This window comes from Oikopleura dioica, chromosome 2 (assembly GCF_907165135.1).
Source record: "Oikopleura dioica chromosome 2, OKI2018_I68_1.0, whole genome shotgun sequence".
Classification (NCBI taxonomy): Eukaryota; Metazoa; Chordata; class Appendicularia; order Copelata; family Oikopleuridae; genus Oikopleura; species Oikopleura dioica.
The window spans coordinates 3,647,731-3,673,230 of NC_137292.1; the positions used below are offsets into that span (position 1 = coordinate 3,647,731).

Sequence of the window (25,500 nt, forward strand, 5' to 3'; positions counted from 1 at the left end):
GTTCTTTTACAATCCGGTGACAACTGGCGATCTTAAAGTCTTCGTCTCTGACAACTGGAACGAAGCTGGCTCGGCGTTTTTCGTCCGGAATTTCTACTATCAGACCTTCGCGTTTATTAATAATGACTGCGTGAGCATTTTTGATCCTTGCGATGGAGTTGGGAATTGCTTAAACATTGTTAACGACTGCGAAATCGTCCCTAGTAAAAATAATTTTCTCACAACCATTCCGGCTGCTTTGAGCTACAAAGCGTCAGCTGAGGTCTTCTGCGATCATCGCGCGCCAATAAGCTCGGCAGAAACGGCAGTGCTCCGGCTTGGTACTGGTCGAAATTACGGTGCACCCTCTGATCGAGCTTTTCTTATTTTAAGAGCAGCAGTAAGCAATACTTTGCAGTTTGCTATCAATCATCCAAATGTCGGTGCTCATCAAAGTTATGTGGACTTTGTCTGCACTGACGGTCAATGGAGCACCTTTACTGTTGAAGTTTCGGATGTTGGAAACGAGCACTTGCACTACGCCGCAAGTATCGACGGTGCGACTGTCATGTCAGGATATTATTCTTCGCGCGGATCGAAAACTAGCGGCACTCTCTCAGCATACGTCGCGGACAATTTCTACGACCCTGCTTCTGCCTTCAAAGTCCGAAATTTCTATTACCGAATTCTTTAAGTATAAGGTTTCATTTATTCATATCCTATGTCCCCATGCATCTTAGTCACTCTTACTCTAAGTATCCTTTTTTTAATGATATCGCTGATCAATGATAAATAAATCTACTCATACCTGGAAAAAAAGCTTTCTGATTTCTCTGAACCTATCGCTGATAATAAAATCTGACCGTCTGACAAGGTAGAACAGACAAAAGTTATCGTTCGGGAAGCCGCGAAACCAAAATAAAGCAGCTCATTTTTGCCGCTTCCTAGAGAAAAAGAACAAAATATCTTTCGCTTGTGTGTTTCAGGTTTATTTAAAGCAGGGCAAATTTATTTTTATACAATGTTCGTTTTCGTCCGTCTTCCATCTCCATTTGCATGAAAACCATCCAGAAGAAGTCGACTTTGAGCTTTGATCCTCGCAGATTTCGCGTGATCGAAAATTTAAAGCAAAAAAGGGCGCGATATTGAAATTCGACAATAATGAAAGAATATTTACAATTTTGAAAATAATTATTTAGCGCAAAAACTTTTCAATCTTTGGCAATTTCTTTTGAATTTTATGATAAATTTATTTCAATTCGACGAAGAAAATCTTCGGCGATTTTACTTTTGATTCGCTATTTATGAAAAAACAGGCTTCTTATTGGCTCGAATTTCTTAAATGAAAATTCTTAATGAAGATTCAAGCCCAATTAAGAGTTTTTTTCTTTTTTCTTCTTAGATCTGAAATAAATTATCATAAAATAAACAAAAACTTATTTGCAGCAGCAGCAGGAATTGAGCGATAATATTTGTCTGATTAATGGTTCAATTTTTATTCGTTTTATTTGGTTATTGATAATCTTTTGTGAACCCGAATCTTGAGTCTTTAGTAGTAACTGCCTTTTACTGTGCATTCTGCTTTGACAGTTTCAGGATGCTGCCGCTCGTAGATTTTCAACTCTTTGTAAATGCAGCGCTTGAATTTCTTTCGATTTCCTGAAACAGAACATTTTAGAAACTTTTTTTCTGCTTTATCATTAGCTTCGAAAATGAGTCATGACTCATGACGAAAGTTTTTCATAAAAAAGGTCTGTTTTTTACAAAAATTGACCATTTATCGTCGGTCAAAAACACCTTTACCCCGTTAAATAGAAATTAAGGTCGCTTAAATATATAATCCGGCCATTAAGCCCTCCCCGAAAACACTTTTATCGCTTTTAGCTGAAAATTGCCTTTATCGCTAATTTGCCAAAATCCGCCTCTGTCAGCAAGAACCTCATCCCAAAATCCTTTTTACGAAAACGTTTGTCCCGAAAGAGCTGTCTCAAGAAACACTTAGTTCAGTTTGCGGTTAGTGGGAAAGAATTTCTTTTCTTTAAAAATTTTAATTGACAATTTCTTCCTTCTAAAGTTGTCAATGCTACTAATTGATATTTGCACGAGTAATTTTGTTAGAATAGAAGAAAGTGACAATTTTGAAGTAATCGTGTTCTTTTTCGTTCTAGTAAAATAACAACCGAGTTCAAATAAGAAAACTTCCGAAAGAAAGATTTTTTCTCCAGAAAAAAAGGGTTTTTTTAATAAAAGCTCTCTAAAAGAACGATAACAATAATATCCATTCGTGAGTTTCTATTAGTCCGATTGCATCAATCTCAAGAGCCTCCACTTTCGCTGCTTCCTGCTGATTTCTCACCTCTGAGCTCGAATTTTGCATCGCAATCGCTTCTACAAAGCAAAACCGCCATTGCCCAGCACTCGCCGATTTCTGCCGGGCAAAAGGGATCCACGACGCTTCCACAGTGACTCTGCCACTGAGCAGCCCACTCTGAAGCCATCATGTCTTCTTGCTGTTTCGCTCTCAAAGGAGTTCGCTTCTTTTCTCGGAGACATTTCAAAACGCCGTTTGTAAAATCCGCCATTAATTCTTCGCCAATTGCGCGTTGCATCGGATGTGCTTCCTGAAAACAGTACGAAATTAATTCCAGTCCAAAGCTTTTACACCGGAAATGGATTTTTCAGGTCAAAAACGACTTTGAAGCTTCATTTTTGGAGGTCTCGACTCTTTTACCCTCAAAATCGGGGCGCACTGGTTATGTCGCCGAATGTCGCCGAATGTCGCCGAATGTCGCCGAATGTCGCCGAATGTCGCTGAATGTCGCCGAATGTCGCCGAATGTCGCCGAATGTCGCCACTTATTTTCAAAATATTGGGATTATGAAAGAAAAATTGTTTTTTTGGCCTAAATTTTCAAAACAAACTTGTTCTAGAAACGAAAAAGGCGGAAATAGTAGGAGGCGCGGCAATAGAAGTGAGTCCAGCCCGACGAGTGAGTTTCCTACCACAAATCGCGCGGAGCGCTTCCTGGTCTCGTAATTATGCCAAAACAATTCTAGAACAGGTTTGTTTTGAAATTTCTTGGTTAAAAACAAGTTTTCTCTTCAAAAATCCTGGTTTTAGAAAAAGGTGGCGACATTCGGCGACATTCGGCGACATTCGGCGACATTCGGCGACATTCGGCGACATTCAGCGACATTCGGCGACATAACCAGTGTCGACCTCAAAATCGGGAAGGATGCAATTAGCCTGGGTCTCAGACCCAGGATTCATTTCAAAAGTGACGCCTGGGTATGAGACCCAGGATTCGTTTCAGAAGGGACGCCTGGGTCCTATACCCAGGATTCCTCCAGAAAAGTGACGCCTGGGTACAAAATCAGTAAAAGAGCAATAGAATAAGAAAAAGAGTACCTACTCCAAAAAAAAATTCAAAGGGAGTCTAGTATTTACTAGAATTAGGGTTAGTGTTAGGGGGCACCTGCAAAAATGACCGTAGGTAACCCTAAGTAACCATAGACTAGACCCCGGCATTTTAGGGCCTAAGGGGCGAAGCCCCGTGGCAAAGGGCACTCAGATTTGAATGTATTTTCAAAGAATCAATCAAAAAGTCTGAATAAGTGCTTGTCATTTGATTCTGTACCCAGGCGTCACTTTTCTAGAGGAATCCTGGGTATTGGACCCAGGCGTCCCTTCTGAAACGAATCCTGGGTCTCATACCCAGGCGTCACTTTTGAAATGAATCCTGGGTCTGAGACCCAGGCTAATTGTATACTTCCCAAAATCGCTCTTCAAAATTGTGATTTTTGTCAAAAATGTGCGAAAAATCTTACCCTTTCTCCCATTCCAAATTTATTTGGTGCTCTTCTGAAAGCATTTGCGATATTCTCAGTTGTGCTCGTCACAATTTGACCAAAAATAGAACTGCTGGCATCTGAAGGGCTATTAGTCGGTGTGTTCTGACAGGCTCCTGAGAATCCAGCGAGAATTGATAGAAGTTTCATCTTTTTGTTTTCTGCCTCTCTCTTCTTCAAATTCTCTTATTCGCGAAACTTTCAATGGGCCCTAAAAAGAAACAACTCTTTCGATAAATCGACGGTCAACACGAAAAATACAGCGAGTCGAGGAGCGATGGGATTTTTTTTTCGCGAGGGCGCTCACGAGCAGGCCCGCGGAGGTTTCGCGATAGAGATCCCTTTTTTCGCGAAACAAGAGAAGAGGGTTGGGAGAAGTTCAAATTCACCAGCGATGCGTTAAATCGATGATTAATCGTTTAGAATTTCAAGCACCGACGAAATCAGAATCTTTTTTGAATCAAAAAATTAAAAGAAGATAAAATTTCTCGTTTTTCAATCGTCCCGAGTTCTTAATTAAATTGAGGGTGCCCTTGTTCATCCCTGACTCTGTGCAGGTATTCCCTTGTTAATTCTTGAGCCACGTAGCTAAAAGAATGAAAAACTGGGACCCCTTTTTAGTAATAACGAAAAGGAAAAACTCTTCAGCAAGATTAATGTTCTATTTCAACAAGAATTTTTGCAGATGTAAAACCCAGATTGAGGGTAAAACTTATTCAGTAAGATGGTTTGGAAGATGTTTTGTTTTGGCGAGGAAAAGTTTCTTGCTGCTTTATTCTTCGGAGTGCGGAGGATAAGGCGATAAGTGCCAGAGTGCTGCTCCGGATTTTACTTTTGCGACAGCTGCTTCCGTACTCTCAACAAAAGAACTTCGACGCGCGAAAATTGGGCATCCTCTGCGCTTTAGAAGAACGACTGAGGAATCGACTGAAGAACGAAGCCATTATCAGATGAACCCTCAAAACTTGGGAAAAAGTCGAGCACACGTGTTTACCTCTTATCAAATTCAAAAAATAAGCGATAAGGGAAAAGAACAATATTTCGCGCGAAAATTGACTTTCGCGTTAAAAATTAGAGCAATCTTGTTTCTCTTCCTTTTTTCGATAAGAACGTGAGTTCACTCTTGTTTTCTTTCCTTTCGAATTATCAAAAAACTGTGGAAACAAAAAAGCCACAATTTTGTTGCAATTGAAAATTTAACTCGGGCACAGCTGATATGATTCGATTGCGGAAGGAGTTTTCCGGAACGAGCATTTTTTGCGCTTTTCTGGTTTTGCGAGAGAAGCGTTTTTTAAAACCAGAATGGGAATATTGAGTTAAACCGTTCGTGGAGAAAAATAAGGAGAATCCGGGTCGAAAAGGGTTCAAGAAAGAATAAGGAGCAGGTTTTGAGTGGCTCATGAATCATGATTCAAAATAGACTAAATGGAAATTTTCAACCAATCAGAAGCCTGAATTCTAGAAACCGGCCAATTAGGAGCCGAGAAGCCGCCCACGCAAAAATTTTCGAGGTTTTTTCCATGCAAAAATTTTCGATTCGTGATGACTCCCCTAAAAATCATTTAAAATTTTCCTCTTTTTCTTCCTTAAATTTATTCAATTGGATTGATTTCTAATGAGCCGGTCCGGAAAAATTGGCTTTTCTGATAATCCGACCGGGCGAGCGTCACCAAACTCATTTTAAAATGAACGTAATCGTATCAGCAAAATTTTTGATTTTGATCCTAAGAGGGCTCTAGAATCATTCGGAAGTTCGGCATCAAACATACGGTCTAAGAACTTCGCAAACGCGAGGAAAGAGGGACTCGCGGTTTATTTTTGATGGTTTCTTTGAACTTGAAAATTTTTAACTGAAACTCGAATTGAGACTTACTGTCAAGCCCCCTTGTCAAAAAATGACGATGATAGTGAAGAGCACGTACGCTGGGTCTTAGGCGGAGTTTAAGACGAAAAGCCGCGGTCAAGTTGACGTGATCCACGCGAAAATGATTTTGCTCAATTTTCGCATTTTAGCAGTCTTCCGCGAAATGCATCTTTTTCTTCTTCGACCTGAATAAAATCGCTTTAGAGGGCCCTCCTTGTCGGGTATTCGAGAATAACAGAAGCGCTTTATAAGCCAAAATTTGACGGGAAACATTTCCGGATTAAATTTATAATTTCAGAAAGAAGCAGCTTTGTATTTTTGACACAAAACAAAAAATCCCTTCAAAGATTTTTCATCTTTTTTGGGTCCTTTTTAAATAGTGGATCGCCCAGTCTCCCCGGTAATTTAAAATTAAACGCGATAAGAGACGAAAGCGGGTGTCGAATAACCGGTGAAGCTGCTGGAGAGTACTTTACCCTTAGACTGTTAATGAGCCCAAACCTCCTCCGCCGAGGACCTCCTGCCCGATAAAACGACACGTTGTCGTAATCAACGGTGTGTATAGGAATTCTACGAGACTCACTCGGAGCGATTTTGCCTGTTAGAGATATCACTGATATCATATCGGAAATAATTGCGGTTAGGGTTGAGATTATTTATGGTTGACTGCCAGCCACTTTCGAGGAGGGAAAAGATTTAAATGAATTAAAAAAACAATTAAATAATTAATTATATACTTCATAAATTTATTAATTAAAATAATTTTAATTTTAAAAAAATTTATTTAAAAAATTTTTCATTTTTTTATTGGTAGAATTTTTTTTGTATTTTTCGGAAATCAGAGTTTTGAAGGGTAGACCCTTAAGATTAACATATTTTTTGAAGATTTTCATGAAAAAGAACTTTCACTTTCTCCTGATTTTTAGAGGCAAATGAAGAATTTCGTGGCGAATGAAAGGCGCTCTAAGAAACTTTTGAAAAGTTAGATAAACGCTGTGACGAGCCTAAATTGGCGGCTATTATAGGATGACGGAAAAGCTGACAAATCCGACATGTTCCGGAAGTGCCAGTCCACTGCTGCTTTTTAGGATTTAGAATATTTGCCTCGCACTCGACTCAAATCTCTTCCGACACTGGATTTTGACCTAAATAAGGGTTTTTATTAAATTTTTAGAAAAAAAAGGAGAAAAATTTTGGACGTGAACGTTTTTTCGAGTTTTTGCTTGAAAGGGCGAATTTTATCAAGTTTAAACTCGTTATAGAATATTTTGCTTTGGCTGAATAAGCCGCCGTCCGTTCGCCTCTGATCGCGCTCGGCTCCGATTTATTTCCAAACTGCGCTTAGCCACGTTACGCAGCCCAGCTTTGCAATTTAATCGCTGCTCGCTTATTTTCGCTTCGCACGTTTTCGAATATTTTTTGTTGTTTTCGATTTCCAGCGAATTGAATTGAGCTCAATTTAATCTCAAAGAAAGCGTTTTTTTGGCAGCATATTTTTTGAAAACTCAGGGCCCTGACTCAGGTTTTCCTTAAATTCCCGAGTCGATTTTTCAAGTTCTGGGCCACTTTTATTAGAGCCTTGTTTTTGAATTCTGAATTCAGCAAGCATCGTGTTTACAATCTAAATTCATGAAATACACTTCCATTCTGGAGCTTTTCTCCTTGAGTTTTGGGATTTTGCAATCTCGCAAAAGCTTTTTTTACATGAAAGAATGAAAAATCTCTTTTCGGAACAGAAAGCGCTGCAGCTTGGTTGGCGGCCACAATCTGGTTAGGGACGAGCTAACGACACCTTCCTTGGCAAATTATTCTACGCCCATGACGCCCTTGAATATCCTTTCGTCGCGTTCTGATTTTTCCCTCTTCAGCGAAAAATTTTTTGAAAAAGCGACCGGTGAATAAAATTGCCCGAAAAAATTAATCGTAAGCAGAAACTTTTATTAAATCAATTTAATGAGGAAAATAAATAAACGTAACTGATTTTTTCTTTAATTATTCTTCTGGAAATTAGGAGGCGCGAATCCGTTCAGTTCAGGATAATACGTACAACGGTCAGAAGTAATTGTTATTGAGTACGCTCTTTGAAGAAGATGCCATTCACCCTTTTCCATAAGTCCTTCATTTGTTTTTTCGTTGACAAGGCAACACGAGGCATTGTTTGGTCCAAAATATACGTAATCTTTATTTTCTTTAAAACGTTCCCGAATTTCGCTCTCGAATGTGTAGTAAGGTCGGTTTTTTGGAATTATCACGATGGAATTAGGATCATTGATCAAATTGTTCATAAGAATATATTCATTGCTATTTTCACGATCGATTACCATCTGATGTAAGACGGGAGGTCCCTTCTCATAAAGACAAGCGCAGGTAACAGTTAATGGACATTTGACTTGAAAATTGTCATGGAGCAAAACTGAAAGTTCCTATATAAGATTCAAATCGGTATATATACCTTCTTCATATTCAAATTTCAAATTATTCATGGCTTGTGGAGGATTCGCTATATGTTGGATTATATTCCATCCACTTTTATTCACATAAGTTGGAAATTCCAATCGTTTAAGGAGCAATTTTAACTCGTGTGGTTGAAAGCTTTGGCTGCCGATTTCCGTTTTAACTCATAAAATTTAATTCACTACAAGTTAAAAAGAACTTTGATAAAGTGAAACTGTACACGGTTTAATTTTTTAGATTTCGACTTTGGTCATTATAATATAAAAATAGGCTGCCTTCCTTTGGTAATCCTTTTCTTCATCATTCGGATTGAGATTGAAGCCTGCCAAGCTGCGCGGATAAATAACCATTGTCAAAGCGTAAAAAATATTCTCTATCGTAAGAAATTTGCCATCGTGGTGATAAAGCCGGTAATGTATCTCATTTTTTAAGATTGATCCAAGAAGCAAATAAGAAAAAGACAGTGGCACACAAAGCTCGGTATCATCTGGTTGCTCAATAATGGCCTTTGGTAAATTTTCAATATAACGTTCATAGAATTTATCCAAAGAGCGTTTTAAGTAGGAAACATCAGTTGATTTTGTCAAATTTCGATCGTTTAAGCAAAGCTCCGGGAGCTTATGTGTTATTGTTACGATTCCGGTAATGCTTTTAATTTCGGCTTCTGTCGGAATTTTTGATAGCCATTTTGCATTAAATGCCTTGAAAAATCAATTAAATAGACATTTATTCTTAGCTACCATTATTTCTCTATGAACACATTTATACTCATGAGAATCCAATGGACAAAAAAGAAGACTCCAAGCTGTGACCCAATCGCAAAAAATAAAAACATAAATACTGTTGTTCGCTTGACCAGACCGGGATATAATTTGAGAGAGTGAACAAAAAGCAGGTGATCCCGAATCTAAATTTAACATCAAATTTATGAACTCAAATCAAGACTAACAAAGATATGACGAGTATCTATATTTGCTACCCCTTCTCGCGTATCCCATGTCCCGATAGCTTTTCCTTCCGCTGCGTTCTTCAATTACCCCGAAGTCAGTTATTTTTGGCACTCCATTTTTCAGCAGCACGTTTTCTGGTTTCAAATCTTTATGAACAATGTGAGCTGTTTCTTCAAGATATTTGGTTCCTCGAAGAACACCTCGTGCAAAATCCTTGCGGTCTTTTAGTGGCGGATTTTTCTTTAAGGATATAGCCGTTCTCAAGGCACTTTCGTAGCGCCAAAAGGGGACGATAAATTTTTTTCATTTCAAAAAGAGCCCTACCTAAAATTGCCTAAGAAACCCGATTCTTGTGTTCTTTTTAATTTTTTAATGGAAAAATTTCTCTCTAGAGCAATTTTAAATCTTACGATCACTTTTTCTCGAGAATTTTTCATTAAATCGGTCGAGTTTTTTTGATAAATTAAAAATTTGGACCTTTCTCTACATTCCTAGGGTCTAAAGTTTAATATATTCCAATTATTTATGATTCTAGAGCCATTTTTATGAGGCTTACTTGAGTACGCCGAAGCGTCAGACAGCGCTTTGGTTTGCTGCGCTGGGCGCCCTCCTCCATCGCGGGGTGAGGCGCGCATGTGAAAGAGCGCGCTGATTGGCCGAGCGCTCTGAACGCAGCATTTATGAAAAAGAAGAGCCAAAAAGAAGAAGACGCTAGAATGAAAATTTGCTCGGGTTTTGTAATTTTGAGGCCCTAGGAAGATAGATTAGCAGTTATCTATAATAATACACGGTTTAGTTTTAGCGATTTAATTGAAAAATTTCGAGAAAAAGTGATCGTAAGATTTCAAATCGCTCCAGAGAGAAATTTTCTTCGAAAAAAATTTTAAAAAACATCAGAATCGAATTCTAGACATAATTTTAGGTAGGACCTGTCTTGAAATGATAAAATTTTATCGTCCCATCTCGGCGCTACGAAAGTGCCTTGAGAACGGCTATATCCTTAACCTCTTTCTAAGATCTTCATCGCATCTTTCCATAATTGTTATCCAACCAAGACAATCTTCGCAATCAACATCGTCGAAAAGAAAAATTTCAACATTAGCAAATATTTTCACAATATTTTCATGGCAAGGTATACATCCACTTTCTTGATAACAAAATGCTCCAACGTCCATATCGTCATAACACCGCTGCTCGATTTCAGTATACTCAGAGGCGACATTGATTTTAGTTCTAAGCTTTATCATTGATTTATCATCCTGATCATCAACATAATTTTGAATTTTAGGAAAAACAGTCGATTTAGTAAAGAGCGCTGGATCAAATGCTTGAACTCTGACTGCAACATCAGAACCTTCAATCTTTTCGGCAACCACTATTGCTTCTCCTCCTGTTGAAATTTTTCTTTCTTCTGTAAAATCATCAAGATTCCAATTTCCTTCTTCAGGCTGCAACTCGGATCGCTTGATTATTTTATCCCAAAGATCGGTATCTTTTTCGAGAATTTTTCTTTGAAATAAAGTTCTTTTCACTTCAACGCCATGGAAGCCGTATTTTTTCAATTCGTTGACGCCTTTTTCTCTTGTATAGCACTGTTTTCTATATTTTTCACTCTCCCTCTTTTCCCACAACCATCCTTCAGTATCATTTTTTCCGGTATCAAAATATCTCCATTGAGCATCAACAGGACTTTCGAAATCAACTCTCTCAACAGATAAAATTAATCTGTCCTTATCGTTTCTTGTGGTTTCTCGTTTAAGTTTCGGAATAAATGTCTCAAGCCATATTTTAACGCTATCTCGTGACAACGAGGTAGGACTCATTGAAGAAAAGAACAAAAATGATAGACGATTTTTAAAAAGCGCACTTCAAAATGGTATTTGTTCCTCGTAATTATTAACCTGAAGCATATTTGGAAACCATGATGATCAAATAGACCTTTCTTATTCTTCTTTGATGACCCTTTCCTTTCAGGACCTTTCTTGGGTGTAGTCCTTAGTTAAAATTTTTGAAACAACCTTCTGATTTTAGGCGCGTTCGAAATGGAAATAACGGTCGGCAAAAATTTTTTTTTGTAAATATGATGTTGATAATATGATATTATTTATTTCTTATTCGCATGAAATATTTTGGCTCAGCTGTTATTGTTGTCAGTGTTTTGCTCCATTCTTGGGCTAAACCTGTTGCTTATCTGATAACACCGCCGACGTGGAGCTTTTTTCTACAGGTTGAAGCACTTTCTTAAACAATAAGAAAATAAACTTTCTCCTGCTTGTTTCGAACAACTGTTGGCTGACTTCTACTGTAAAAGTTACACAGATATAAATAGGGTCTATTTAGGTTTTTCCGCGTAGACCCTAGATATAAATGAGAATAAACTTAAAAAATAAAATAAAAAAGGAAGATCGACAAAAAAGACCACTTTGAAATAAATTGAACTATTTATTCCACGAAAGAAGTCACACCGTTGTTAAAATTGGATCAAGCCTCGTAGAGGTATTCGTGTTCAACATGAAAGTTGTGTCAGCGCCCAGTGAATCCACATTGTTCGTTCTTAAAATAAAAGGATCGTAAAAACTCCTTCCCGGACTCTTTCGGAAAGGGCAGCGTTTATTTTCTTAATTTTAAAGGAAAAAGGGGTGCTAGGGCGTAATGAAATCGCCTTGCCGACGTGTTCGTGAAAATATTGAAAAAGCGGAAATTAAAAAATTTTCGACTTCGTGCAAAAAATGCAACGCGCCTGTTTGACCCTGAATAAATATTGATAAACCGTCTCATAAGAGCTCAAAATGCTGAATTTCCTTTTTTTCCTGAAAATAAGGGAAAAACATGAATTCTTGCTTTACCGCAAAAATACGTACCCAAAAATGCCTCTAAATTGAAAATTCTGATAAGGGAAGAAATATAAGCTGATAAAATATTTTCTCTCGAGCGAGGGAAAAACAGTCGGATAAAGCTCTAGAATTTGACGTGTTCTTTCCGGGTACACGTGATTGCCAAAAAAAGGATGACCTCTTTCAGCTGTGGGGATGATCAAACTTTCGTTCTGTTTCACGAAAAAAGAGCTTGGTTGAAAAACTGAAAGTCAGCACAATTTTTGCTTTTCTGTGAGGAGAAAAATTATCTTTCGGAAAAGATAGCTCAGGGGTTACCGCTTCAAGGGCAGTAATGGCCAAGCCAACGACATCCTTTTTTTATCTTTTGAGGATGATGATGAATGAGCTACAGTCGTTTTCCATCTTTAGAGCGTTTTTCGGATGACAAGGGTTGACCAAAACGCTCTTAAGTTGGAAAATTTACGATCAAGCAACGATGACAGTGGGAAAAAATGATGCTGAAAATGCATAAAATGAGCTCTTTCCAAAACTCTAACAATGCATCCGAAGTCATTTTTACCTATTTATGATAAAATATTTTCGATCTTTGAATCAGAGTCACTAATTTCAACTAAGAAAAAGCGTATGAACCAGCTTTTTTAAAGATTTTTTCAGGTTGAAATAGACGTTATTCTGATTTGATGATTTAAAATACCCAAAAACGCTCTAAAGTTGGAATTTTTGCAGATGACAAAATATGGAAAATATTGGCAAAAACGCTCTTAAGTTGGGCGCTCTTAAGATGGAAAACCACGGTACGTTTTTTCTGTCAACGATATTGACTCTTGAAAAAGACTCAGCTCTTGCTTTACCCCTTATCGTCATTTCTGAAGTAATACTTTTAATGAGATGGTGATATAAAATAATTTTAATAATTACAGCAATTATCATAATTTCCTTATGAAAGCATAACTTCTCCTCTGTATATATTTTCAGTGATAATCGCCAAGGAAACACGTGATCGGACACGTATTGAGGCGAACATCATCTTTTCGCGTCATTAGGCCACTTTAGCTGTCATTTCTTCAGATTTTGGTGAGCCACTTCGATAAACAAACTTTTCAAACTCAAATCGAGTCGATTTTTCGGACGTGGTGTATACATTTTTCTCCGCAAAGATCAATTCGTTTCGCGATCTTTCTTTTTCTGAAAGTCAAAAAGTCGGCTTATCTTAAAGAACGAGCATGTCCGGTAGCATGAGCCGTGTGCAATACCAGGCTAAGGATCGCTACTGCTCCACATTTTTGCGGGCAGAGGATTCTTTGAAGCCCCGAGTTTATGTAATTTTCTTCACAAGGAGAAAATCCGTGAACCTTGAAAAAGCTCGAATGATAAAATGAAGTCTTTCTTTCCAACGTGTCTGGTGCTATTACAGTAATCGGAAAAGTATACATACTTAGCTATAAAGATAAGATATGCTTGTCAAAACTCACTGGCGATTACGGCCAAGCCCGCTGTGCGAATTAATTTCGCTTTGATCTTTTGACAGTCAAGTCAAAAAATAATCATAGGCAGTGACCGCGGAATCGCAATAACGGAACCAGCACGTGACTGATTTTTATTCATTCAGACACGTTCGTAGGAAGAAGACATGCTGCTTCTTCAGGAAATGTGCTGTTAGAGGTCGAGGACAAGTTTAGACAGCGAATATTTCCGCTTTCAAGGGGCAATATGATGGAAAGAAAAGAAGGGTCGCCTAAGTCAGTTCAGGGCTGAACGCCGTTTGAATAAATTCGCAGATTACCACGTTCGAAGTGGCGCGATCGGGGAAAGTGCGACTAAGTCCAGGCATCTGGAGAATTAACGGCGGATGATGCTGGAGCACAAATCGCATCAATGACGCACTCTGTCTGGATCCAGCACGGGTTTGTCAAGTTCGATCCAATTCTCTTTTTCTAGAGTTCGAATCCCTGTCGAAGTTCTGCTCAAAAACCTGTGTAGAAACCTGAGTAGGGGCCTGACACAGGTGGAGGACCCTGACTCAGGTTTCTTCACAGGTTTCCGAGCCTAAAAAGACATCTTTTGAAAGCTTCGTTATTTTTGAATACAGAATGAATGTTGCGATTGTCAGCTTTAAAATGGTTTCCCCACGCGAGTTCGGAATCTGGCGTCTAAATAGTTTACCGGGGCATAAACCATTATCTCGAGGAACGGCGGGGGCTCACTAAATTGCCTTTGCCTACCTTGCTCAGTTTGTAAGTGACTGTTGTTATACATTTTCCATAAATATTTGACATTCACTCGGGCCGGAAAAAGCGATTTGCCAACACGAGCACTTCTAAAATAAAAGACAAGAATTTCTTTTCTACGAATGTAGACTTTTCTTAAGGCGAAATTCGAGATTTAAGTCGATCACGTGATAAACGACCGATTACAGTCGTTTTCCATCTTTAGAGCGTTTTTCGGATGACAAGGGTTGACCAAAACGCTCTTAAGTTGGAAAATTTACGATCAAGCAACGATGACAGTGGGAAAAATGATGCTGAAAATGCATAAAATGAGCTCTTTCCAAAACTCTAACAATGCATCCGAAGTCATTTTTACCTATTTATGATAAAATATTTTCGATCTTTGAATCAGAGTCACTAATTTCAACTAAGAAAAAGCGTATGAACCAGCTTTTTAAAGATTTTCAGGTTGAAATAGACGTTATTCTGATTTGATGATTTAAAATACCCAAAAACGCTCTAAAGTTGGAATTTTTGCAGATGACAAAATATGGAAAATATTGGCAAAAACGCTCTTAAGTTGGGCGCTCTTAAGATGGAAAACCACGGTATTTAATTCGATCGATCAGCCGCTACGAAGAGCCTCGGAAGCGACGGAAATGTTCTATTACGTTATTATGATTACATTACTTCAGAACATCAAGGTCAGAAAAGGAGACAAACTCGATCGGGTAATATTATTCGGGTTAGAGACCTTGCGGTTTCCAACTCACCGCCATCCGGCTCAAAGTTACGTGCTTCTCGGCCACGTATACTTGAAGACCAAATTGAAATTGAAGACAGGTACTACCGGTTCTATCTCTTTCCGGTTGTTGAAGAACTCAAGTTTATGAATTTCTCCGAAAACTTAAGCCCAAATAAGCGACATCAAGCGAGCATTTTTTCTTCCTTTCATTCCTGGAGGACCCTCCTACTGGAAGAATTAATTCTTGAAAGAAGAATAATGATGAATAGAGAAGATTACGCTGATTTCTTGAGAAGATCGAAAACGCTTCGAACAAGGGATTTTTTTTCGAAACATGGTTAAGCAAGTGTTGTGAGCAGAAAATTAGCGATTTTCGCAAACGTCGTGGAAGGCTAGAAAATGAACATCCTTAAACATTCGCCTACATCCTGCCCACGAAAGTCAATCTTTTTTATGCCTAATTAAAGTCACATTCTTCTTTGCCATTTTTTTTTTCTCTGAAGAAATACAGTGGCATTTGGGCTATTTTATCTGTTTTCCTAAAAAACCACGATACCAATTTTATCGAAAAATTTAAAATAAAGTGTGTATAAAACGTATGTCCCAAAATTTTTATCAACCCGATTAGACGTTGATAAAAACCAGCTAAGGGTTTACTATCTTCTTGTTTATACACACCTTAGGTGTTTAGTATCGACATTTTAAAGCGTGTTCTTTTTGAGCTTCTGGGAGATAATGGAGGGTTCCAAAATAAAAATCCTTGCCTCTTGGGACCAAAAAAGGCCCTTGAGAAACGTTCTCCCAAAAAGTTCCAAAATGGAAATTCTAGATTTCGTAATGAAAAGCCGCGCTTTGATATAACGAGCGAGTTGATCCGAACTTTGCGACCGCGAATCTCTAAATCGACTTTTGATGATCAGCGACCTTGAAGAACAGGGCGCGCGATGCCACCGAGATCGACCAAAATTTAATCGAGGCTGGAGTACAACACGATTTAGACGGCCAAAAGTTGATTTGGACACGCAGGAAGAAAATTGGATTCACGATTCTCTTTGCGCAATCTGAAAAATGTATAAAATAGAAAAAAAACTACCGAGTTACATTTCTTCCAGCAGAGGGGGTCCTCCAGGGCACTTTTGAAAACGAAATCCGCTCTCTTGGTGTCGCTTATTCGGGCTTTTGTTTTCAGGCCAATCATCAAAAATCACCGGTAGTGAACTCTTTAAATTACCCTTCTGAAAGAACACTACTGTATTTCAGGCGACTATCAGTGATAGTCTATCACTTCTAAGTCACGTGATTGTGCCTCACGTTGTTGCTCTCAGAGGAAACTAGACTTGTCGGAAGCACAGCGAACTTCCCCTCCTCGTTAAGTGTCTTCCTCATTAGCGAAAAGAGAGCATATTCTTACTGTATCTCTCGATCCCGTTTGAGCCGTTTTTTTAGAAACTTGCTTTATTCGCAATCTGAATTAAGTTTGACGCTGATGACCCGCTTTTTCGGTTTCTTTCTTGCATTTTTTTGAATTAATCATTTTCAATGGAACGAAAGCAAAAAATGCTAAAAGAAATTTTTTCAAAAAAAAAAGATAAATTTTATTCCCCAAGCCGAGATTCAACGGTAACAGCGGTTAGAAGTCGATATCCTTAATCATTCGAGTGTCCTTAATTAGCCAAACTGCGCCTGTGTAACTCAAACCGGGCCAAGGTCATTATTCCGATAAGAACACCCGGACGTGAAATCAGAATCGCTGTTTTTTCGCCGAAGCAAAATCGCCAAAGCAAGAATTTCACGATCCCTGTTTTCTCAAAAAACCCACTTTGAACTCAGGCTCACGAAGCGGCTTGTTCAAAATTTACGATATTCTAATTTTCCAATGCAAGAATTTAAAATTGAAACTCATCTTCGGAGAAATAAAAGTTCATTTTTTAAATTCTAAATTTTTTGAGATATATTTTTGGAAACGTCTCTCGCTAAGATGGTCAAAAAGATTAACATGCTTTTGACGCTTTGAGCACATTCCAAAGGTTGTCCGTTAATGTTAATTGCTGACGAAAGTTCTGCATTGATTAAGTCGTAGTTCGAAACTATGTTGACGAAGAATTCGAGCGATTAAGCGACGAATTCAACGATTTTGTTTTACGGAAGGTTGTTATGTTGAGCCACGTTTTATCCGTAGTGCCATTTTTTACGAACTAAAGAACCCCGATTCTTGTAATCGAAAAAAAACCACAGTAAGTGTACTTTCCTCGTCTCCTTGTTTTTTATCGTGTTCACGCTTATCATTAATATGTTCGCTTGTATACGGCTTCGTGAAGCACTTTTTTCGCCCGTCCTTCAATTTTGTATAGTCGTGGTTTCGCGATAAGCGGCCTCTGATTTTGGAGCCACTAGAATACGTCGTTACTTTGTTTGGACAGATTTCAGCGCAGAAATTTGGAAAAACGCACTGGCCACCATCCAGATACCGACCACGTCAAAATAACAAAGCTGCAACCCAGGAAAGCACTTTTCAATTTTCAGTTCTTCTTTTTTTCTCGAAATTCTGGATCATCAAATTTTTCGTTCAAATTCTGCTTTGCTCTTAGTTCTAACTTAAACTCCGCACCCCAATTTGGTCATGGTTATTTTTTGTAGTTAGCTTCCTCCGTCTGATAAAAAGTTGCAATTCTATGTTGAAATTTACGGTTTCAAGCGAAAGTCGTTCCTGAATATGTCATCACTTTTGACACTTAAAACTTTTGCGCCCGTAAACATCAATATGAACCACTGAGGGTTAGGTTACTCGCCGGCTTAATTGAACATAACAAGTTCGGAGGAAAATTAAAGTGAGGAATCTAAAACGTCTAAATTTCCAGCGTTTTTTTATTATAAAAATCATTTGGTTTTTAGAATGATTTTTGTCAAAATTCTGGCTTGTCCGCAGTTTTTATAATACAAAAACATTTATAGAGATCCTTATGTAAGCTCGTCGAAAATTCCAAGTTCAAATTCCTCCGCTCAATCAACCACCCTTGACGTAAACTTACAAGCAGCTGAGCCACAAAAAGTCGCCCTCAGTAGAAGCCCAAATAAACGCTGTTCCGGTAACCACCCGCGGGTTCACATATTTCGCTTCTGAACTTGAGCACTTTTCGGTCCATTCCGAATTCCATCGCTCGACCGCAGCGAAATCAGGAATTCTGCGCAATATGTTTTTTGTTCAATAAAAATATTATTTTTTTACATTAGTTTTTGGCAAAAATTCTTGCTAGAAATTGCAATTAAAACTTTTTTATTGTCAGAAAGAATACTTAGGAAATGACTGGTCGAAGTCGAATTGTTTGTTCAGGATCAGAGGCACTGGACTGAAGAGGGCGGGCATTTGGAAGGGGAGCGCTAGAAATGATTTGCACACATTAGTCTCATTTTTAGTGAACCTGATGATCAGCATTCCATCGTAAGTGAGAGTAGATTCAACAAGCTGAGGATCGAGGCCTTCGGGAAGATGATATTTTCTGTTGAATTCTCGGCTGAAAGAAAATTCAGAAATACTCTTCCTTGATATCATCGGTTTTCTCTTACACAATATTGCTGTCGTTCTCAGACGATTGAACAGTCTTAGCCCGAACTTCAACTGCGGCTCCGATCGTTCGAATTGAAATGTCTTCTGGATGGAAATTCTAAAAAATTCGAAAAGGTAGATTTTTAAGCTCATACTCGGCAATCCATGGTCACGACCCAACGAGAACCATCAGCAGAAATTCGCGATTGGGTTTTCTCAGGAGCAAAGTCGCCAAGAGAAAGATTCGGAACAGGTGCAGCGGAAGGAGTTGAGCCCCAGTCTCGAAAAGGATCCCAAATGTTGTTACAGTGCTTCCGGCGATGGAATTTTAAAGGGATTAAAAATGGAAATTTTTGATTAAAAAATATAGGAAGAACTATTTTCATCCCGAAATCTCCCGTATTTTGAATTATGAAATCTCTCAAAAGTGCTTTTCCAATTATCTTCGCTTAAATTTTCCATCGACTTTTTCTTTTTTTTTCCTTTTTCACATTTTTGAGGGTCCTTTCCTGATAGTTTTCGCGACATCTTTCTTTATCAGAGTCTCTGTGGTTTGATCAGTCCCTCTTTCTGATTGAGTCTTTTGGGACTGAGTCAGCTTGAGTAGATTAACGTGGTATGAAAACGCGAGAGTTACAATCAGAAGACCCAGAGCGCTCAACACCTACTTAAATTAAACGCGCACGGCGGCCAATCAATCTGATAACGTTTTCTCGCTGCTGTGGATTTCGAAAACGAAATCATGGAGGAGAATCTTCGGTCAAAATGCGTTGAGTAAAATTTTCTCTCGTTCATGACTGTAAAATGACTTAAAAACAAGCCAATTTGAAGCAAACTCGTTTTTCTTGAGTCCAATCGATTATCGTTACATTCAGAGTTGGTAGAATCGCACACTAGGCCCAACGAATCGGATCCGATGCTCCAGTCTACCTCATTTTGAAAAAAACAGATCAAGTAACTCTTGGTAATTCCCGAAATTCTTTCAGAATTATTTCGTTCACGCAATTGGTTTTCTTTACCCGAAGTATTCGTCAAAAAGATGATCCAAAGCCTCATCATTTGCTGAAAAAATTACAAATATTACAATAATCGCAGTTATTCTCGAAAAATAATTATTTTTCTTTTTTATTACCTGTAGAAGATTTCACTCTTGCAAGCCTCTTAAATTTGTTTGTCAGCTGATTGTTTTCTTCAAATCGTTTTGGTCGGAAGTGAGCCGGAAAGAGTTGGCAAGAAATCGAGTTGAAAAGCAAGACAGTTCCGATAAAAATTTCATTTTGACTCCTTTTTTCGAGATACTCACTCATTTCACATCTCTTTATACCTTTTTCGAGTGCATGAATATTAAAAAATTGATGGAGAGATAATAATGGCGCTAATTAGCCATTAAAATGCGGGAAATCGCTTTCTTGAGTGATATTTTCCGTTCTGCATTGACCGCAGTTTAATCTGCTAATCTGCTGCGAAAAATGCTTCTAACATAGGTCATCCCCTTGTTACCAGGATAAACGTTGGCGAAAATCTGAATTTAGCAGGATAAACCCCAGGCAAACTTGCCCCCATGTTAGCAGGATAAACTTTGGCAAAAGGGCTCATTGTTAGCAGGGTAAACTTTGGCACTCAATTAACAGGGTAGCGTGAATCATCAGCGCTCGCCCAGGGCGTGACGTAACAGTTAGCCCGAGGAGGACTCAACCTGCTGGAAGAAAATGCCAATGAAAAATATATTCATAAAATCTGCTTGATGATTTCAAAAACTTTTGTGGGGCCGGAAATCGTAAAAACTGCAAGTGCAGTTTTCTTCAGCTCCTCGAGACGAGTTGAATGATGGGTCTAACTCTTGATAACTCTAAGGATTTACCGGTTTACCGGCTAGTTACCGGAAAATACGTTGTCACCGGCCGTTTTTGTTCTAGAAGTGGTAAACAGATGATCGACCCAGAAAATTGTTCCTTATAGTCAGTTCTACTGCAGCCTAAAAGATGAAAGTCGTATCATTATTCCGAAGAGAGTTATCACTAAAATACTATTTTTGGCGGAAATGGGACTAGAAATCAGGAACGTGCAGCGACAACGAAATTTATGCAAAATTTACTGTTTTTAATGATAACTCTCTTCGGAATAATGATACGACTTTCATCTTTTAGGCTGCAGTAGAACTGACTATAAGGAACAATTTCCTGGGTCGATCATCTGTTTACCACTTCTAGAACAAAAACGGCCGGTGACAACGTATTTTCCGGTAACCAGCCGGTAAACCGGTAAATCCTTAGAGTTATCAAGAGTTAAACCCATCATTCAACTCGTCTCGAGAAGCTGAAGAAAACTGCACTTGCAGTTTTTACGATTTCCAGCCCCACAAAAAGTTTTTTGAAATCATCCTTGAAAATTTCAATATATATTTATAAATTCAGTATTTAATACAAGTTAACGATTTTATCATTATTAATTTTAATTTTGATATTTATTCATATTTTTAAATTATTTATTTTTAGGGCTTAGGAGGGTAGGCACCAGAGTTGCAAATTTGGCTTTATTTTCGCTGAGCTGAGTGAGCTGAGTTGAGCTATTTTTACTGTATTTTAGTAGTAAAATTGTGTTGAAATCATTGAGCTGAGCTGAATGATTATCGACGATAATTTATCGTCTGAGCTGAGGAGATCAGTTCACTTTTGAAAATCACTGAGCAGTCTCAGCTCACTTAACTCAGCAAATTTGAAACTCTGGTAGGCACATTATACAGTATTACTAATACTGTATTAGAAAGCTCAGAAGCTGAGCTTTATTTTGACTATTGATAACGGGGTGATCTCGTACCTGGCCCTTTTCGGACTCTAACCATCTTTCAAGAAGAAAAATCTCCAAAGTTGATCCCGAGTGATCCCAGGTAACCCCAACTTGACCTCAGGTCAGCAATGATGCAGATATTATATCCAATATTAGATATATAAGATATTAGTCCCTACATTCTATAATGATATGGGCTATACTTCACCGAAGTCGCTTGATCTAATGAATGGCCTCGGAATCCTGTAAACAGGAACAGAGACAGGAACAGGGATTTTATTTTTGGCCCATTTTAATTTAAAAAATTATATATTAAAATTAAAATTAATAACATAAAATTGTTCACTTGTATTTCAAGCAGATTTGCTTCATTGGCATTTTCTTCCAGCAGGTTGAGTCCTCCTCGGGCTAACAGTTACGTCACGCCCTGGGCGAGCGCTGATGATTCACGCAACCCTGTTATTTGAGTGCCAAAGTTTACCCTGCTAACAATGAGCCCTTTTGCCAAAGTTTATCCTGCTAACATGGGGGCAAGTTTGCCTGGGGTTTATCCTGCTAAATTCAGATTTTCGCCAACGTTTATCCTGGTAACAAGGGGATGACCTATGTTAGTGCACGTTAGGAATCGTATCTTATGATGTAATCCTTATGGAACGTGGAATTTTCTTATCGCATTTGCCATACTTTTACGTATGAAAGGTGAAGCATGTTATCATGCTCAAGAAGAATTAGAGAATTAGCAATTTTATTAATATTATATTAATCAAGTCGCAAAATTGATATCGCCGATTCTTATGATTTTTAATTATATTATAAAAATATAAAAATTGAAATTTTCAAGGGAAAAATTTCTATGAAAATAAATTTCCAAAAAATTGAGAGCAAGAAAAATTTATGAAAATTCCATGTTTGTAGGTATTTACGAAAGTGCCGTTGGCTGAAAAGGTTTGTCCCTTCGCTATTCGCCGCCTGCTGATTCTAGCGTTCTGAATCCGCTTCGGGCACCGTTCTGTGGGTCAATACGAATAGTACCGCGCCTATCACTAAGCCGCTTTTGAACAATCTAGATCTCTCTAACATATCATTTTCATTTCAATTCCCCCCAAAAAGAGCAAAAAAAAGAAGAAAAAGAGAAACTTGAATTGTTTTTGATTTGACGTAATCATAAATGCGCAAAAAAGTCGATTTATTTTTGGCGCTTCTAAATTTAGCAGCAGCGCAAAAAGAATTTGAAAGCTCCAATAATGAGGTGTTTATAAATGCTGACGGTCATCCCATTGGAATCAGGTGCACTTTTGAAGATGGCTGGTGCCCTGGATTTCATAATCAGCGAAATAGGGATCCGAAAAATCACGTGAGTAAACCTTTTTTCCCTTCTTTTAGTTTATTCTTCATTTTAGTATATGGACTGGACAGTAAGCAAGGGAGTATCAGACTCGCCAGTCACGGGGCCAGAAGTAGACCATACAATGGGAACGAAAGATGGCCACTTTTTGCATCTGAAGGCGGAAGGAAACAGATTTTTGGCGAAAGGAGAATTGCTTTCGATGAATTTCAAGTTGGAATATTCGAAATACTGCGTCGGAATGTGGTATCACATGATGGGCAAGCATGCTTTTTCGCTGAATATTTACGCGACCATTCCAAGAGAGTAAGTCCTTGAAGATGTAGCCGGTTGTCGGAATACCGGAGGATCTTTCCAAGATTCCTGTCTAGTAGACAAGGGCCCCTTGTAAATGTTTTAGAAAGTTATTCAAAAATCATATTGATTATTCTTTTAGCAAAAAGCAGCCTACCCAGCAACTCTTGAAGGCATCTGGCGCCAAATCAAGAAACAAGGTATGCACTCAATAATTTCTCTTATCAAAGCTAGAAAATTAAAGAACAAGGAGATTTTTACTCAAAAAAATTTTTTTCAGAGCAACTGGCTTTACACTCAAAATGAAGTTACTGTGCCGCTTTATTCGCCTGAATATGTTAATTTGACGATTCATGGAGTAAGAGGACTTTCTTATTCTTCTGATATCGCTATTGACGATTTCTTCTTTCTTCCAGGTAGATTTCTTTTCCTTCTTCTTCTTCTATTTCTTTCAAGGGCCTTGTCCACAAGTCACGACAACAAAAGCACCACTACCAACGACCCTCCCTTCCTACGAACGAACAACCCCTCCAACTCTCTCACCAACAACAACGACTACAGAAGATCCAACAGAAAATCGCGAGTACATGCCATATTTCGTCACTCAACTGGAAAAATGCACGGTCAACGGAGTAGTAGAAAGCTACCTGCCAACACTGAGCGTCTGCTGCGGCGGGAAAATCTTGAGAAGAAGTTCTGGATCGAAATGCTGTAATGGAGTCCAGTATTTTAACCGAAAACAGGATTGCTGCGAAGATCAAGTGATCAATCGCGCCGAGAAGAGTTGCTGCGGAGGAGTCATCACCGAAAAAGTTTTCGGCGAAATTTGCTGCGGCGGTGAGAAAAGAGCCGAAAAAGAAAATGAAAAATGCTGCGGAGACAAAACTTTCTTCGATACTACCCAGATGGGCTGTTGCGGAGGAGAGACTTTTGACAGGTAAAAATTGAATGGTAAACTTGGTCGTAGTGAATTTTAAGAGCAACGGATTATTGCTGCGGCGACAAGATAATTTCGCTCGCAGATGAAAGTACCAAGTGCTGTGGAACTGGGAAAAAAGGAAAAGGTTCGTTTTTCTTAAAGTTTTCTTCTTCTAGAGCCCTTTCTAGTGGTCGGCGGGCGAGAAGGCTGCTGCAATGGAAACACCTACATGACATTCGAATACTCCTGCTGCGTGGACAAATTCATCTACCACAAAAAAGACGAAAGATGTGACGCCGAAACTGGAGTCATTACTCAAGTCTACTCGAAAAAAACTCCAAGTATCCAGTTTGGAGAGCGACACTGGTTGTTTTAGACATTTTTTTTTAATTTTCTTTGATTTATATTTGTTATCTGCCTCTGTAAAGCTAAAGCTATTATTCAATAAAGTTAATTGCAGTTAAATGTTTCTTTTATATAAAATATGGAAAAGGAGAAATTCTGTCGATATATTTGAAGAAACGATAAAAACGATTTGAAGCGCTTTATTTTTAATGAACCCGCGACAAATATGCCGGTAGATTATCTTGATCTTACAATCTAGACGGCGATTAAAATACAAAATCAAATTCGAAAAGACTCGGAGAAAATTAATTGCTTAGTCGTCTTCATTGAATATGGAAAAGAAAGGTATTGACTGTGAAAATAGATGTGGTTTGAGAGAATAAAAAGAGGACACATGGGATCCGAAAGTGGAGACCTGAATTTCTGATTTTTAGTGAGAAGACAATCGAGAGCGATGGTACCTTTTGACGGGTCATTTTTGGTTATTCCGGAGAAAATTCTGTAAGTAGTCGGTCAGGCCCTCATTGTCAGGGGTAGGGTCAGGGTTTGAAATCTGAAAATTTTGAGTCAGAGAAAGAAAAGAATGCGGGTTTTCTTAGAAAATTTTTAAGAGCAAAAATCGGGTTTTGTTTATTTAAAGATGAATTAAGGGTATCACTTCGTATAATTAACATGTCATACTCTTCGTTGATTTCATTGATTTCAGTCTTTTTCGATCAAAATTGAAAACCTCGAATCAGCATAAAATTAATAGCCAATTAATCTCATTTCGACAGCCACAATTATACAGCCAGTGTCTCGATCAACAAGCAGTTCAGAGACTGAACTTATCGCACATTTAACACATTATTCTTTGATGCAAAATCTGCAGCTCTGAGATTGCCATAACCGCAGAGAGGATTCAGGACCTGAATTTCAGGTATAAGAGAGGGCCAAGAATATCGTCAACCTTTCAATAGTCCATTCATTAAACATTGAGCTACTGAATCAGTACTGTACTGTATCAGATTGGATATTTTCGTCTAAAATTACCGAAAGATAAATGAGTAAAGTTTGCATTTTCCTTTAACTGTAGGAACAGATTCGAAATGGAATCGATTCAATTGAATGTTGGAAGCAACTGTATAAACCCTAATTCGCTCAAATCTGTGAGGTGTGTTTTAACTCGCCCTTTAGAAAGAATAATTTGCTCGTTCTTTTAAAATCACGCGATTTATTTTCAATCGCTCAAGCCGTTTTAATTGAAAAAAGTTGTTAGGGGCAAAAAGGCCGTGATTATTTTTAATCGGTTTTTTAATGCTCAAGTTTTTAATCTAACTAGTTTCTTACCGATTTAAAAGCACCGACGTTTGACGAAAGCAAGGTGCATTAAGAACAAGTGA

General features: G+C 38.3%; 3 protein-coding genes and 1 long non-coding RNA gene across 4 annotated transcripts; 1 reads left to right on the top strand and 3 right to left on the bottom strand.

Annotated features, from left to right (window-relative positions):
* Nucleotides 1–960: 960 nt before the first annotated feature.
* Nucleotides 961–4,066, bottom strand: LOC145697381 (uncharacterized). Its single transcript, XM_081774575.1, has 3 exons — nucleotides 3,807–4,066; nucleotides 2,336–2,600; nucleotides 961–1,638 (listed from the first exon to the last, which is right to left on the bottom strand). The coding sequence occupies exons 1-3, from the start codon at nucleotides 3,975–3,977 to the stop codon at nucleotides 1,529–1,531; spliced, it is 546 nt and encodes a 181-aa protein (XP_081630701.1). The 5' UTR covers nucleotides 3,978–4,066; the 3' UTR covers nucleotides 961–1,528.
* A 4,210-nt stretch (nucleotides 4,067–8,276) lies between these two features.
* Nucleotides 8,277–9,682, bottom strand: LOC145698716 (uncharacterized). The gene is made up of 3 exons (XR_014133943.1): nucleotides 9,095–9,682; nucleotides 8,886–9,052; nucleotides 8,277–8,846 (listed from the first exon to the last, which is right to left on the bottom strand). It is a non-coding gene; the product is annotated as an uncharacterized LOC145698716 (long non-coding RNA).
* An 8,459-nt stretch (nucleotides 9,683–18,141) lies between these two features.
* LOC145699639 (heat shock protein beta-6-like) lies at nucleotides 18,142–18,864 on the bottom strand. The gene is made up of 4 exons (XM_081776910.1): nucleotides 18,584–18,864; nucleotides 18,449–18,546; nucleotides 18,304–18,396; nucleotides 18,142–18,262 (listed from the first exon to the last, which is right to left on the bottom strand). The coding sequence occupies exons 1-4, from the start codon at nucleotides 18,812–18,814 to the stop codon at nucleotides 18,178–18,180; spliced, it is 507 nt and encodes a 168-aa protein (XP_081633036.1). The 5' UTR covers nucleotides 18,815–18,864; the 3' UTR covers nucleotides 18,142–18,177.
* A 3,423-nt stretch (nucleotides 18,865–22,287) lies between these two features.
* LOC145698814 (uncharacterized) lies at nucleotides 22,288–24,177 on the top strand. The gene is made up of 7 exons (XM_081776034.1): nucleotides 22,288–22,569; nucleotides 22,616–22,866; nucleotides 22,997–23,054; nucleotides 23,135–23,270; nucleotides 23,311–23,791; nucleotides 23,833–23,918; nucleotides 23,962–24,177. The coding sequence occupies exons 1-7, from the start codon at nucleotides 22,384–22,386 to the stop codon at nucleotides 24,147–24,149; spliced, it is 1,386 nt and encodes a 461-aa protein (XP_081632160.1). The 5' UTR covers nucleotides 22,288–22,383; the 3' UTR covers nucleotides 24,150–24,177.
* Nucleotides 24,178–25,500: the final 1,323 nt, after the last annotated feature.

Excerpts from the sequence above, each read along its gene's own strand:
- LOC145699639 (XM_081776910.1), bottom strand. The coding sequence starts at position 18,814 with ATGAAAATAGTTCTTCCTATATTTTTTAATCAAAAATTTCCATTTTTA. Across the intron at positions 18,547-18,583 it reads TCGTGACCATGGATTGCCGA|AATTTCCATCCAGAAGACAT; the intron begins GTATGAGCTTAA and ends CGAATTTTTTAG. Across the intron at positions 18,397-18,448 it reads GAGAACGACAGCAATATTGT|CCGAGAATTCAACAGAAAAT; the intron begins GTAAGAGAAAAC and ends ATTTTCTTTCAG.
- LOC145698814 (XM_081776034.1), top strand. The coding sequence starts at position 22,384 with ATGCGCAAAAAAGTCGATTTATTTTTGGCGCTTCTAAATTTAGCAGCA. Across the intron at positions 22,867-22,996 it reads TACGCGACCATTCCAAGAGA|CAAAAAGCAGCCTACCCAGC; the intron begins GTAAGTCCTTGA and ends TTATTCTTTTAG. Across the intron at positions 23,055-23,134 it reads GCGCCAAATCAAGAAACAAG|AGCAACTGGCTTTACACTCA; the intron begins GTATGCACTCAA and ends AATTTTTTTCAG.
- LOC145697381 (XM_081774575.1), bottom strand. The coding sequence starts at position 3,977 with ATGAAACTTCTATCAATTCTCGCTGGATTCTCAGGAGCCTGTCAGAAC. Across the intron at positions 2,601-3,806 it reads AATTTGGAATGGGAGAAAGG|GAAGCACATCCGATGCAACG; the intron begins GTAAGATTTTTC and ends TACTGTTTTCAG. Across the intron at positions 1,639-2,335 it reads TGCAAAATTCGAGCTCAGAG|GAAATCGAAAGAAATTCAAG; the intron begins GTGAGAAATCAG and ends GTTCTGTTTCAG.